Source organism: Pogona vitticeps, chromosome 6, assembly GCF_051106095.1.
Source record: "Pogona vitticeps strain Pit_001003342236 chromosome 6, PviZW2.1, whole genome shotgun sequence".
Lineage (NCBI taxonomy): Eukaryota > Metazoa > Chordata > Lepidosauria > Squamata > Agamidae > Pogona > Pogona vitticeps.
In genome coordinates, this window is record NC_135788.1 from 36483264 (window position 1) to 36497044 (window position 13781).

The following is a 13781-nucleotide window of genomic DNA, read 5'->3' on the forward strand; positions in this document are numbered from 1 at the left end:
CCAAACGTCTCGCTACCATCATCTCACGCTAATGAGGGCTTCTTCCTTCCAAATCCCTCTGATTAAAGTTCCGAAGAAGAGGATACAAGGCACAGCACAGTGAGGGAATATAAAATTAAAGAACGGTATAATCCTGTGAATTTCCTCTCCTCCACCCCACGCGTCTCGCTAGAGAAAGTCCAAATGTTTTTGATTACGGGACACCCTGGCGATCCCTCCTCAATTCACCATGGGTCACAGTGCAGTAATGACCGTGGATTGTGCGTTGTAGGACTTGACCTTTACTACGTAGCAGAGGGCTCTTTCTTTCGCGGTGCAGGAGGAGAAGAGGAGGGAGGGAGGGAGGGAGGGAGGAAAAGACAGAGTGGGCGGAGGAAGAGATGCTCCCCTTCGGATCTTTAAGGGGAAATCAGAGGACGGAGAGGAAAAAGCCAGTGGGTTTTCGTGCGCGCCATATTTAGTCTATTTCACCAATGTTAGGAAGGGCCTTCTCCCTTTTTGAGGGTTGTAGGTTCTGAATCAAGGGTATGCAAACCAAAGAAGAAGAATGGGAGAGATATCCGAGGAAGTCAGCTTCTCAACACACATACACATAGGAGGGAGAAGGGAGGGGATCAAAATGAAGAAGACGAAGAAGGAGAAGGAGAAGGAAGGACAATGGGTTAGAAACACTTCGTCCAGAGTCGGTCTTCACTTCGACAAAGCGTCCCTGGCGCATCCCTCTTCTTAAAAAAATAGTCCCCGGAATCTGGAATGAGGGTGGCAGAAGAAAGGATCGAAGAGCAGGGCCACGTGTGTCTGTGTGTGCCTTTGTGTGCGATGGAAAGCGATACCAGCAGATTTGATGGTCCTCATAGCCCCGTGAAGACCTGCCTGTTCACATTTGTCTGATTATTCTTCCGTCTCGCACCTCAGAACAAGCCACAATATTGCCATGATACCATATTTCCCCGGTCTAAGCACGAGGCCGGCCTCTCCCACGGGTTAGAAGGCCGGTATTTTAAGATTTGTTGTGATCCAGCCTATTTAGGCCTCCTTAATTAATACCTTTTTTGCCGTATTAAATTAAAAATGTGCATGTGCGCTTCTCTTTGCGGAGGGAGACTATTTAGGTATATGCAGTATTTTTAGCCAAAACATGACATTTTAAAATGCGTCTGTCGGGGTCGCGGCGGGCACTCCTTCCATTTACAGTTTTAAATTACAGTCTATATATTCCTCAACCTCCGTAAATAAAGCCATTCCCTGAAAAGCATAACCTATATTTATATCCCAATTATGGCCATTCGAAACCCTGCGGACCCAGTGTTTTGAAACGGAAGTATTCTGCAGACATGTGTTCCGATGGTGGCTGGCTGTGGCACTTGAATTCCTACCAGGAAATGCTCTCCTGTCAACTTTTATTTCCGGCTCCAAAAAAAATACCATTGTTTGTTGCCAAGACTTTTAGAGGTGGAGATAGATTGAATGCCCCGTTATTATCCTCAAGCAGTCCGAGGTTGGGTATTGGGGAGAAATACTCTTATGATCTTCTGCAATCATCTTTTAAAATGCTGTCACATAGGTACTACTTCTCACGGGAAATTTATAATAAGGGCTAGACTATCGTAATTACACATGTTCATAGGCTTGTTAAGACTCAAATCGCAGCCTCTGACTCTGAAAGTTGGCAGTATATGTATGTATTTGTAAGCGTCTACTTATATGGAATGTTAATTTCAGAGGGAAAGGATAAGTAATTTTAACAGATGAAACTCATTCCAAATACTGTATAGGGTAATGGTTTCCCCATGTTTATTGTTATTTCCTACCTTTTAAAAAATAGTTTAAAATCTTAAAAGTTTAGGAATGTCAGGAAAACACCATTCTTTAGGGGAAAATCCGCTCTTTAATTAATTTTATCTATTATCAAGGATCTGGTTCATCAGAATACTTTTTTTTTTCCAGGAACAACAAAGAAAAACCTTAAACATGGCAATTAAGCACCTCCGGGCCCCAGAGTTCACGTCAACACCACAAGCTCTAGCAACGCACGACCGTTCCGTGGGAATATGCCTTGAAGTCCAGGCTTGCGTTGCTGCTAGTGAACGAATTTCCTTAGTGATGATGATATATGTTCTTCTAAAGTAGATATTACGCATATATTTTAAAAAGCAGACAGCAGATGGGAGAGAAGGGAAAGTGTGATACACAACAGCAATTTGTACTTTAAAATATATGTGCCAACAGTTTAAGGGTAAATGAAGGCAATAAATAACAGGCACACACCCAGTGTAGGACGTCCGTGCATTTCTATTATTGAAGCAAAAGAGGGCGACTGCGTGGCCGTAATTAATGCAGACTTAAGAACAGAACGTGCACCATTATTCAAACACAGTTTCTGAACGGGTCTTTCCTCCACAATCTTGGCGCTGCTTTTTTAGAAATTGTAGCGACCTCTGAAAATCCTTTCCACGCTAGCTAGGAATAAATTCTACCCAACATAATGAAGTTTACTACTGAGCAAGTATAGTCAGAATTAGACTGCAAAGGTGCCATATCTTTAAACAGGTATATTTAAGATTGCATCCACAAACATTGTTTTAGTATAGGTCATAAGAATAGGGCAGAACAACATGGGATTGCTACCAGAGAATGTCATGGGCCAGATCCATAGAAGCTGGAGTAGCAGGTTCTACTGGACTCTTCACCAAAAGGAGAGTAATTAATCCTCAATCATTGATGCTGGAGTAATTTCTGTTACAACTATTTGAACTTACTCCTAAGCAAACTGTTTAGGGCTATATTGTAAATCCAACTCAACCTAACCAACCTGTTTCTGTGTAGTGGCTTTGTGTTAAAGCGGCCATTTCCCCTTTCCTGTATTTCGTGGTATGTTGGAGAAATCGCTGGTGATTATACACGCCAGAATATTCAATCCCTTTTTAAAAAAATGTGCTCGTGAAATGTTAGATTGTAGTTCCAATAAAATCTGCCCCTGAAATCGGAAGCTTTGTGAGCCATTTTAATCAAGTGAAAAAACCGTATAAACTCCTCAAAAAGAGTACTCAGACCTAACTCCGTTCATATGGAAGTGAAGTTTTGTTAAGAGTTAAAGAATGTGGTCCCAGATAAATGATTTTAGGATTGGGGCGTAAAACTATTGCTACTTCATCTTGGCCTTTTTGGAGGTTCTATGTTTAAGCTTGAAAGTTGAAGAGTTAACTTGGAAACGAAAGAGTAGGGTGTCATTCACAATTAGATTGAGTGCTTGGGGACTACATCAGAAAGTTTATAATAGGGAAACTGTCCAGTCTATATAGGGTTTTTCCTTTCCACTCTTCTCAGTGAAACTGATGACAATGACCAACCGAGAACCTTGTTATGCCAGGATAAGACACTGTACAGGACTTGTTGCCTGGGTCTGGAAAACGTTCCTCCTTTGCTTAAGACAAACAGTAGGACCTTGGCGTGGAATATTTATAATAGGCCCATGAAATCAATGGAAATTAAAATAACTGCACGTTACACTACACTGATTTCAGTGTGTCCACGCTGAGTAGAATCATCATTGGCTACACTGATTTCAATAGTGATATTCTAAATACGCCTGGATCTGGATCCAATCCTGAGGTTCCAGTGTGTCTTAATCAAAATACTTATCTTTCTGAAGACCACAGTAGTCACTCAATGGCCTTCCAAGGCAATTGGCACACTCAGTCTCTTGTGTAAGCAGTGGAGGCATTTTACAATGCCCTCACAAAAGTCGGAGTAATGACAAAGCTTGTAGTGGGGGAGAGGTTAGTTCCCCTGGATTAAGAGGAAACCTCTGATGACTGAAACAACAAGCAGCGATTACATCTCTGCAAGCCTCAGTACCATTAAGACCACTTCTGTCACTGTTTCTGCCATTATTGCTACCGATACACAGGTACTGTTACTACTACTAGCATTGCTATTATTACTAACACTATAACTACATCATAGTCGTTCACATAGTTATATGTGTAAAGAATTAAAGCTCAGGAGTCTGATAACAATCTCAGAAGTCACTAGAAATTATTTGCAATTCTTTTTTCTCAAAACATAGGATTTCCCTTCAGTCTGAGTAAGTATACCTCACGTGCAGTTTCAAATATTGCTAGAAAATTTCTAATCAGGAGCATTCTTTTCCAATTTTTTTTTCAGAACACACAAATTATGTGTGCAATTTGCCAAATGGAGTGTGGTAATGATAATAAATTATTTCTATTCAGGGTAAGTATATCTACTCATAGCGAACCAGTACATATGTGAACATGGATACTGGGTTATATCTATTTAGCTGATACATGTGAGATATAAAGGGTTGAATTACCAGTCTCTCCCTTAAAAGGACATTGTATTGCTCTTTATGGGAGTGAGTTCTATATGGTGAGCTTAAACCTTAATACCAAAGTGTCGACAGAGTAGGGCCCCAATCCACTGTATCTCAAATTATCTCCACTTCTTTCTTCAATTAGTAGGAACCTAATTGCCTTCAAATGATTACTGGTATTAATTTGACAGACACATGGTATATTGGTGACATGCGTGGTTAGAGAGTACACAGCTCTGTATGGCTTCACCCACTGAGTATACTCATAGTATGTTGGCAGAGTATAGTATGAAGCCAGCAGACCTTCATAAATGTGTTTGTATACCCTTGCTCCACAATGGATATGTTCCTCCAGGGTTGATGGCCTAGAATGGAGGAGGCTGCAGTTGGACCAATCCTAGTTGGACCGTGAAACTCACGGGGTGACCCTGGATCAATCACAGTCTCTTAGACTAACCTATTCCACAGGGTGATTGTGAGAATAAATATGGAGAAAAAGAGCACACAAACCATCTTGAGCTCATGGAGAAAGGCTGGATATAACAATAATGAATAAATAAATGCTTACATAAAGTGTGCAATTTACATAACAAACAAGATCTCATTGTCTCATTTCCTACAGAATACATGGTATCCATATGCAAACCTAATACCCCTCCTATGTGTTTTGGTTATAGCTCATAAATACTATATACCCATGCAAGAAAGTACAAATACACAAACACACCTGCATGCACTGAAGAGACAGTGCTAGTCTATTGCTCAATTATGTCTACTTAAGGCATATCTAGTTTCATCAAAAACCACAGGTGCACTCTTCATGTGGTTTTTGCCACTGTTTGGAATTCTCGAAAAGGGACGCCTCCAGAAATTTATTTCAAAGAGCACAGAACTGTAACTAACACCACAGAAGACAAAAGCATACAGTGAGGCACAGCCTAGATCAGCAGCAAAAGCAAAGGACATTTTATAACTCAAACAACTTATTTGCATTCTTCAGCTCACACTTGGAAACAACACAACAGGTAATAACCAGGACCAAAAAAAAAAAAAACACCACACCGGACCCTAACCATTTGCAGCATTTGTTGCATAAGCGCTGCTGAAAATAATAGAAGCTCCACCAAGAACTTAAAGGTACATGTCTGGGGTCTCTTATTCGATAATAAATGCAATGTAGACATGTGTGAATGTGTGCAATACACATATTACTGACTGTGGCCAAAGAATAAAACAAAAACAAAACACCCCCACACAAGTTCTCATTAACAACTACATTGCTGCAGGAAGGTGGGTGCTCCCATCCAGCACAGAAACTCAAAGTCCCACACACTTTGCCAGGACACAACTTTACTGTGCCACCAGTTCCCAGAAAACAGTCTTCTCCCATTAATAAGCCTAAGAGCCGAAGACCCTTGAGGGTGCATGTTCTGCCGAGGATCCATTGCTCAAGGCACCCAGCAGAGCATAAAGTCTTCACTAATGCCATCGAAGCATTCTCTACCCTCAGTGGTCTTTGCTGTCATTGAATAAGATTTCCTGAGTTTCAGCCATTAAAGTCCTGACCATTCACTAATAGATGTAATACTACTGTATCACAGAAACAGAGATTTCAAAAAAAAAACTATAAGCACACAGCTTTAAAAAATAGTTTGAAGTCACTCATTGGCGAGGAACTCCTTTGTTTCAGAGTTTTAATATCATGCATCTTCAAAGTAAAACAAAAACTTGGAGATGGCAATGGCAATGAACAGACCACCCTCTCTCTTCGATTTCTCAGTGTGGGTAGCTTGCAAAAAGAGAGGACAAGGAACTCAGTAAAGAATTAGGAATAGGGAGATGGAGTGCCTGCATATGGATTTTGGATTTCATTCTGGTTCATAAAGACAAATATATTCTCAATTTTTGTATTTGATTCGTTCGTTCGTTCGTTCATTCGTTCATTCGCTCTTTCTTTCTTTCTTTCTTTCTTCCTTCCTTCCTTCCTTCCTTCCTTCCTTCCTTCCTTCCTTCCTTCCTTCCTTCCTTCCTTCCTTCCTTCCTTCCTTCCTTCCTTCCTTCCTTCCTTCCTTCCTTCCTTCCTTCCTTCCTTTCATTCTTTCATTCTTTCTTCCTTCCTTCCTTCCTTCCTTCCTTCCTTCCTTCCTTCCTTCCTTCCTTCCTTCCTTCCTTCCTTCCTTCCTTCCTTCCTTCCTTCCTATCTATAATTCAAGTAGGTCTCCAACCTACCTATAATTAAACAACAATGCTGACAACAATAATATGTGGTGGCATAAACCTTCCTTGATGAAAACAGCAATACGAAAAGTTATAACATCACAACAAGAACAATCAGAACTGCAGAGCTGAAAGGGCCCTATGGAGCATCAAGTCTGGCCCCTGTCGAGGAGGCACAGTGAAGAATTGAACTCCCAACCTCTGGTTCTGCAGCCAGATGCCTAGACTGCTGAGCTATCCAACAGTTCTTTTACTTACGTTTTGTAATTTTGGACTACAGCATCTAGAACACTGCAGCAAGCTTTCCCCATCATTGGACAAGGTTCCAATGACAATGAGTTCATTATCTTTTGTTATATAAAGAAGAGTTTGTGTGTGTGCAGTACAGGTGATAGGTAAGCACAGATATCTAGACATATGTATCTCATTCACAGTTTGTTACATAGGTAAACTGACTGGTAAGCTTGGTACTGTTGAAAGGTAATGCAGGAAATTAATGCATTAGGACAGCCTGTGATGCTTTGCTCTTGGTATTAAGTATACCTATGATTTGCATTTAAAGTTGTTTAATTAGAGTGGCACAACAAAAGAAAAGGGTTCCTGGAGAAAATTCTTCCATCCCTCACCCCCATCCTGCTCTGGTGTCTCTCATTCCTTCAACAATTACCCCAAGACAAGCTCAGGAGAAAACCCAGGAAGGAAAGAAGCGGTACAGGCCCCGGAGACTTTGTACGCTGGTCATCGCAAAGACGAGCCCAAGAAATATCTGTGCAAAACAAGCCATGCACAAGAAGAAAGCCAGACAGAGACATATTTCCCCAAGCATCCTGACTGGTTCCACTGATGCCTGCCTCGTGAAAAAGCACCAGGCGGCAGGCCTTCCTGAATTTCCTTCCATCCATAGCTTGCAGTTTCAACAAAGCTGAAGTGGAAACACGAGGTGGCGCCCTTGATCTACTAATCCAGAAGACTATTCACGAGCTGTCAAAAGTCAAGGTCACAAATTGTCTCCCCCCCCAATCAAGGTCAAGGTTTAAGGTCTTCCTGGTCCTGCCATTTCAACAGATATCCTCTCTCTCTCTCTCATTCTCTTTCTCTCACACACCACAAGCTCTTAACCAGTCCTACCAATAAATCGGCACTCTCTACAATCGTGGTCTAACAACTGTTTTTCATTTTCTGAGAGGTGCTCAAGTACTACTTTTATATCTCTTCCCCCCCCCTTCAGATATCTGACTTTTTAACCCTACTGAAACATTTATAGATTAGCAATGGAAGTTATCCTGTGTTCCTTTTCTTAGGTTATTTACGGGGAAAATAAGGACGATATCAGAAAGTCTGCAGGAAACCTATTAGGGCTACAAGAGAAATACGCTCTTCATGAGATGTTTATATATCTGAGGGGGGGGGGGAAGGAGGGATTGATCAGATTTTATCACAGTGATTATTTTATTAATCACTTTAATATTAATATCTATCTACAGGTCTTAGTTTTTCATTTTCAGTAAAAATATTTAAAAAGGAGGGTGCACAAATACATTTTCACAGTGTGCTGATTTATTATTATTATCATTATTATTATTATTTACAAGATAACATCTTCTAGAGGACAGAAAAAGAAATAATGTGCTGACTGAAATAACTGACTGATCTGTTTTAGAAAAAAAGTGCTGTAAAATGGATTTCTACATTTTCTAATGCAGCCTCATAACTGAAAAACAAAGGAAAATGTCTAAATACTCATAGATCAAAATATAGAATATAGAAATCACAATATCTCTGGAAAGCAAAATATATTCTCATTGTGGGATTCCTTGTTTTCTCATAGAGAGAACTTTCTCTTACATCATTGCAATAATGCTCAAATGCCTGTTTCAGTCTCTAGTACACATATTTTGACATAGCAATTTATGGAATTTACACCATTTTATAATTGATTAATGTCACTAATATTGAAAAATGGAGAGTCCTTTGGCAAAACTCTGAAATAGTTACTAGTCTAAGTAAGTTTGGTTATCAATGAAGGAACTACTGAAAATTAAGCTACCTGTATTTTGGAGAAAATGTTTCTCTTTTTTTTTAAAAAAATCCCAGTAATATTGCTTTCAGTTTCAGAATTTCAAATTAATCTCCCTCAACTTTCTTTTGCTATGGATGTATTTGAAACACTTATTCAATACCTTCCTTTTAAAAAAACTCACATGGAATACATTGCTCAAATATAGCAATGGTACAGTTTTTTTTCCTGCACTATGTTTGCCTGAGCAATTATTCAGCATGTTTATGGATAGCAATGAAATAATTTGGATTTTCATATGTGCTTCCTATTTTTAAAAAAATTAAATAAAACATCTTTCTCATTATAGTACTAAATAGTGTCCCAGAACAGTCACAATTATACTTACAGGCTTTCGACAAAATGTATCTCTTAAAGGTAAAACTGAAAAATCTCTTATTTTTTCGTAGGGACTCTATGTCAGTCATTTAAAATGGCCTCTTTTGGGTTTGGGGAGTACTGTCAGTCTTAAAACATTTCTAACACCCACACTTTTTTTTTCAAAAGCCATAGTTCCAAAGACACAGAGTTCTTGTGAAAGAGACGTTCATTGTCTTGTCTTTTTATTATTATTATTATAATTATTATTATTAGTTTAATCTGGACCAAAAAAAGTTTTTAGGCCTCTGGGTAGTTGTATTTCCATTTAATCCATTAACTGGTCGTCTTCAATTTGTTGATGACTTTTTTTTCTTTCACCCTTCTGTTTTGGAACCAGATTGTGACCTGCCTTTCTGAGAGATTTGTAGTGGCTGATATCCGTCTTCGCTTGTCCTTGGTAATGAATTTATTTGTAGCATATTCCCTTTCGAGTTCTTTTAATTGAACCTTGGTATAAGGTACTCGTTTCTTTCTCCCACGCCTGTATGAGCTGGCATCAGAAGGATGCGATACCACGTCTGGAACAGAAAATCAAAACAGCAACGCAAGCATTATTGGTAGTAGTATTAGTATCATCTTCATCATAAATGTTATCAGTTTCCATCACGTGTCATAGTACCTTCCTCTTTTCAGAGGACTGGGCTAAACTGTATTTCAGTCCACAGGTATGCACTGATTTCCAAATCATGATGGTGGGATTTTCCTCTTTAGAATTACCAACGCTGCACTGCATTCTTCTCTGATAAACCTGCAAAGCTCTAAGAAGACTAATAGCAATTCTAATTATCTATGAGGTGTTCCTCACAGCAGTTATAATAATCTATAAGGCACTTATGAAAAAAATAATTGGGAATATCTCATACCCACAAGATACCAGCTTCAAGGCTTATTGCTTCACTGTTGAGAAGAATTCAACTATATATACATCCTATACTCTTTTCTGGCGTCAACATAGAACTAAGGTAAACCTTAACTACTTTCGATAGAGCAGGAAAATAAATTGGGGAGAGGAAGGCTGTTAGCTTCAATAATTTTGAAGGGGGGAAAACTGAGTTTTCTGACCTGAAGGGAAAAAAAGGACTACTAACAGAGTCAAGAGCAGTAGCATTACTTTTCTTTTTTTAACTGACGGTAAAGTATTGTCAAGAGAATTGATACTACGGTAATTCAAATAGACGCATGCTTAAAGAAAAGGATGACAAAATGCAAAAAAGGAGCAATTTTAGTCAAGTTTTATTGTCTGGCCAAAGCCGAGGACACCGTCAGAACTAAAATGGCTGGCTGATAAAAGCATAGGGGAGCGCAGCATTAACGATAGGAAGGGCGCAACTATAGTTTAAAAAGAGGCTCCCGTTACTGAGAGGGCTACTATAATGACATAACTGGGTGTGTCAATCAGACAATGCACGCTACGGTACTAATTGTCGTAGCAGCAATTGCCCTTGGGCTAATCATGCGGTTAAAAAAAAGACAACAATACCAGCAATAGCAGTAAATGAGAGCGCCTCCGGATTATTGCGGAGAATGTGAGCGAGTTAGAGTTTTGGAGCTGATAGGGCTGCTAAGCACCGCCAAGATTAGCCCCGAGTACATTACTCGCCAGTAAAAGCGCTCGGGTCTTTTCAGTGGCATTTGATTTCCACGCTTAAGGAAAAGAAAATAGCAAACCAGTCACAAACAGGGATCCGCTTTGTAGAACGCAGGACACCAGTGCTAAAAACCGCCCCGTTTCCCCGAAGTACCCAAGGCAAGAAAGCGTCCGTATTATTTCTACCAGGAAATCGGCGGCACAGGAAGCAAAGTAAGATACTTCTCAAGCAAGGGGCTGCTACTTGGGGTGACCGGGCTGCTGCTGCTGCTGCTAACTGGGGTTGATGATGAAGGGGAAGTCAGCGGCTGGGCGCTCGGTTAGGAGACTCGAGCGCTGTACCTCCAGGGAGGGAGGGAGGGTGCCAGGGCCTTAAGAGAAGAGGCACCTTCTCCTTAATCCCAAAGGGGTAGGGTGAGGTGGGTTGGGGTAGTCAATCATGCTGCAGAAGGCATACTCTGGAGTAAGGGAAGGGCCGTGCAGGTGCATTACCCGGGAGAGTGGATTTCCAGAGGTGGGGCGGCTGGTTCTGCTCCTTGGGACAATAGACTTGCCCATTCCAGCCATTGGTGATGGCCCAGGGCTGATAGCCATCCATGGGCAGCATAGACTCGTGCCTGGGCTCGCCGCGGCCTCCGAGGGTGGGCACCACCGGCATATCCAGGTAGCCCGGCACGGGCTGGTAAGGTCCGGCGGCGTAGCCTTGGTAGAAGGCGAACTCCTTGGCGCGGGAGGTAAAGTCTTCGCCCGCGGTGGCCACCGACGTGTCCATGTACTTGTCGGCGAAGGAGGCGGCGGGCTGGGCGCAGGATTTGAGGGAGGCGTTGTGGTGGTGGTTCATACTGCACGGGAAGTAGCCGCTGCCGAAATAGCTGTAAGGCAGGGCGGCGGGGCCCGAGGAGCCCTGCACGGCGGCCGAGCAGGGACTGCACTGCTTGACAGCTGCCCCGGGCTCGGCCATGCCCGCGGCCGGGGGCGCCTCGCTCGACGTGTAGGCGGCGGCGCTGCCCGGGGCGGCCAGCGAGGCGGGATGAGCCATGAGATTCCGGCACTGGTTGGCCGCCACGAAGTTGCTGCCCGCCGCCGCCGCCGCCGCGTGGAAACCGGCTTCCATGTTCTTGTTGATCTCCTCCAGGCTGTTGTCGTAGAGGAACATGACGGGCTCGATCCAGCGGGGATGGAGGAGCACGGAGGCTGTCATAGCCCGATCCGCATTGAGACTAGTGGCTCTTTTTTAAAAGCCCCAAAGACTGAAAAAAGAGATACGAAATCTCCCAGACTTGACCAGGGCTGACGCGCCAGTGTCGCGCCAGGCCGGCGCTCATTGGTGCTTCCTTCCCCACGTGATATGCAAAGCAGCTGATAAACATCTGAGGAATAAAGTGTAGATAATTAAATAATGTCCTAATCGCGCAGGGGCTGGAATTCTTGCAGCGGACGGCACAGACTCGCGGCTGCCCCTTCCACTCATGACTTTGCAGGGTACGGGAGGCGCGAACGGGGGTGCAAACGAAGAGCAGGTATATTTTTTCCCCTCTCCAAAGTGTGGGTGTTACCCCCCCTCCTTCCCACTCCCTCTCCAGCGCATCGCCTATAGGAAATTCTTTCAACAGGATATCCAGAATCTTAACGTCGTGGGGTGGAAACAACAGCAGCCTTCTGATTTTCTGAATCTTTCTTCCTGGTCAGCTCTAATCAACTAGTGGGTTTAATATATATATATTTCCTTAATATATATATTGAGGCCGCCTTGTCAAGCCCTTCTGTTCACTAGATCTAACCAAGCTCGTATATTCTCGTGCGGTGGGACTGCAGAAACATCAAACTTTGTTTCTATAAAAACGACGTGTACCGTAACTAGGTCAAATCAACCCTTTCCAAAAAAGCACAAGAAGTCGAGAACATTTTGTCATTTTGTCTCCTGATGCTGCACATTTTATCCTCACCCGTCCAGAGTTGATTCCTTTTAATTTCTTTCTTTATATATATATAATAATAATAATAGACTACGAAGCTATCCTTGTCTTTTGTACAAAAAGGCGAGAAGCCAGTTGGGAAATGCAGACAGTGGGTGAGCCTTCACGGGGCGTGGAAGAGAATGGGTTAAATAGACCTCAGAAATGAATCAACCTACGCACATTATTACTGCAACAATAAAAGGGGGCAGCCTACAATTTTCGCTTGAATCATCCCGCACCATAAAATCTGCTGTGCAGCCTTATTTATTGTCTTATGAGTGTCTACTGGGATTCCCTCTTGTTGTAAATATTGTTATGAATAATAGTAGTAATATTAAACCTTTTTTTCTTTACACTAAATTCCCCCGAAACACACACACACACACTGCTAGGATTAATAGCACAATACTCTGCGTAGTCCCAGGCTAGTGCCATGGCATTCAACAGGACTTACTCCCATGTAGGACCTGATAGGCTTGCAGCCTAAAAGTCTCTATTCTCTTAAGATCAGAGGATATTTTGTTAGATAATTCTTAAGGAAAATAATATATAGAATTACATGTATCTTTTCCACATTCTTGCCACGTCCTTTGCAGAGAAGCATATTAGAGAGAGACCATAGTTTAAGAAGATCGTTAATTTTGCTAAATGTCAGAGAGTTAAAGGTAATATATCCACAAATTAGAGGTTTGCCTGATTTCCTCACAAAGGAGGGAGGAAACTAGCTTTTTTCTCCCTCCCCTCAGATGTTGTGGCGTTCTTTGATGCGCACTTGACAGGTATTTATGAACCATTGTGCCCGCAGAAGGCGTTGCAACATTGTTTTCGCCGCAGTGCTACAAGGGTGGAATTCGAAATCGCGCATTGTTTAGAGGCTATCTCTCTCTCTCTCTCTCTCCCTTCCCCCCCCCCCCAATGACCAGGAAGGAACAGATCTGTCAGTTCGCCTGTCCACCAGTCTGGCAAGTCCTGGCTCTTTGCTGAGAATGGTATGCAATACAGGGGACTCTTGTCACTAAACAATATTTCAGCGAATTCCCTTAATTGCTGCCAATAAAGAGCTCCCCTCCTCTCCAGCCCCAGCCTCCTCCTGGATGGTCTTTTCCGCATTCTTTCTCATGGCCAAAGGCAAATATTTATCCGTAGCATATTTTTCATTTATTCTTCCTTTCTCTGGGCTTCAACCTTTAAGGAAAAGGGAGGAGGGGAAGAATAAAAATAAAATAAAGTGTAGCCTTCGGATTT

General features: G+C 42.1%; 1 protein-coding gene across 1 annotated transcript; it reads right to left on the reverse strand.

Annotated features, from left to right (window-relative positions):
* Positions 1–1308: 1308 nt before the first annotated feature.
* HOXA13 (homeobox A13) lies at positions 1309–12993 on the reverse strand. Its single transcript, XM_020782055.3, has 2 exons — positions 11071–12993; positions 1309–9508 (listed from the first exon to the last, which is right to left on the reverse strand). Exons 1-2 carry the CDS (start codon positions 11777–11779, stop codon positions 9264–9266), a joined length of 954 nt encoding a protein of 317 aa, XP_020637714.2. The 5' UTR covers positions 11780–12993; the 3' UTR covers positions 1309–9263.
* Between the last annotated feature and the right edge of the window lie 788 nt (positions 12994–13781).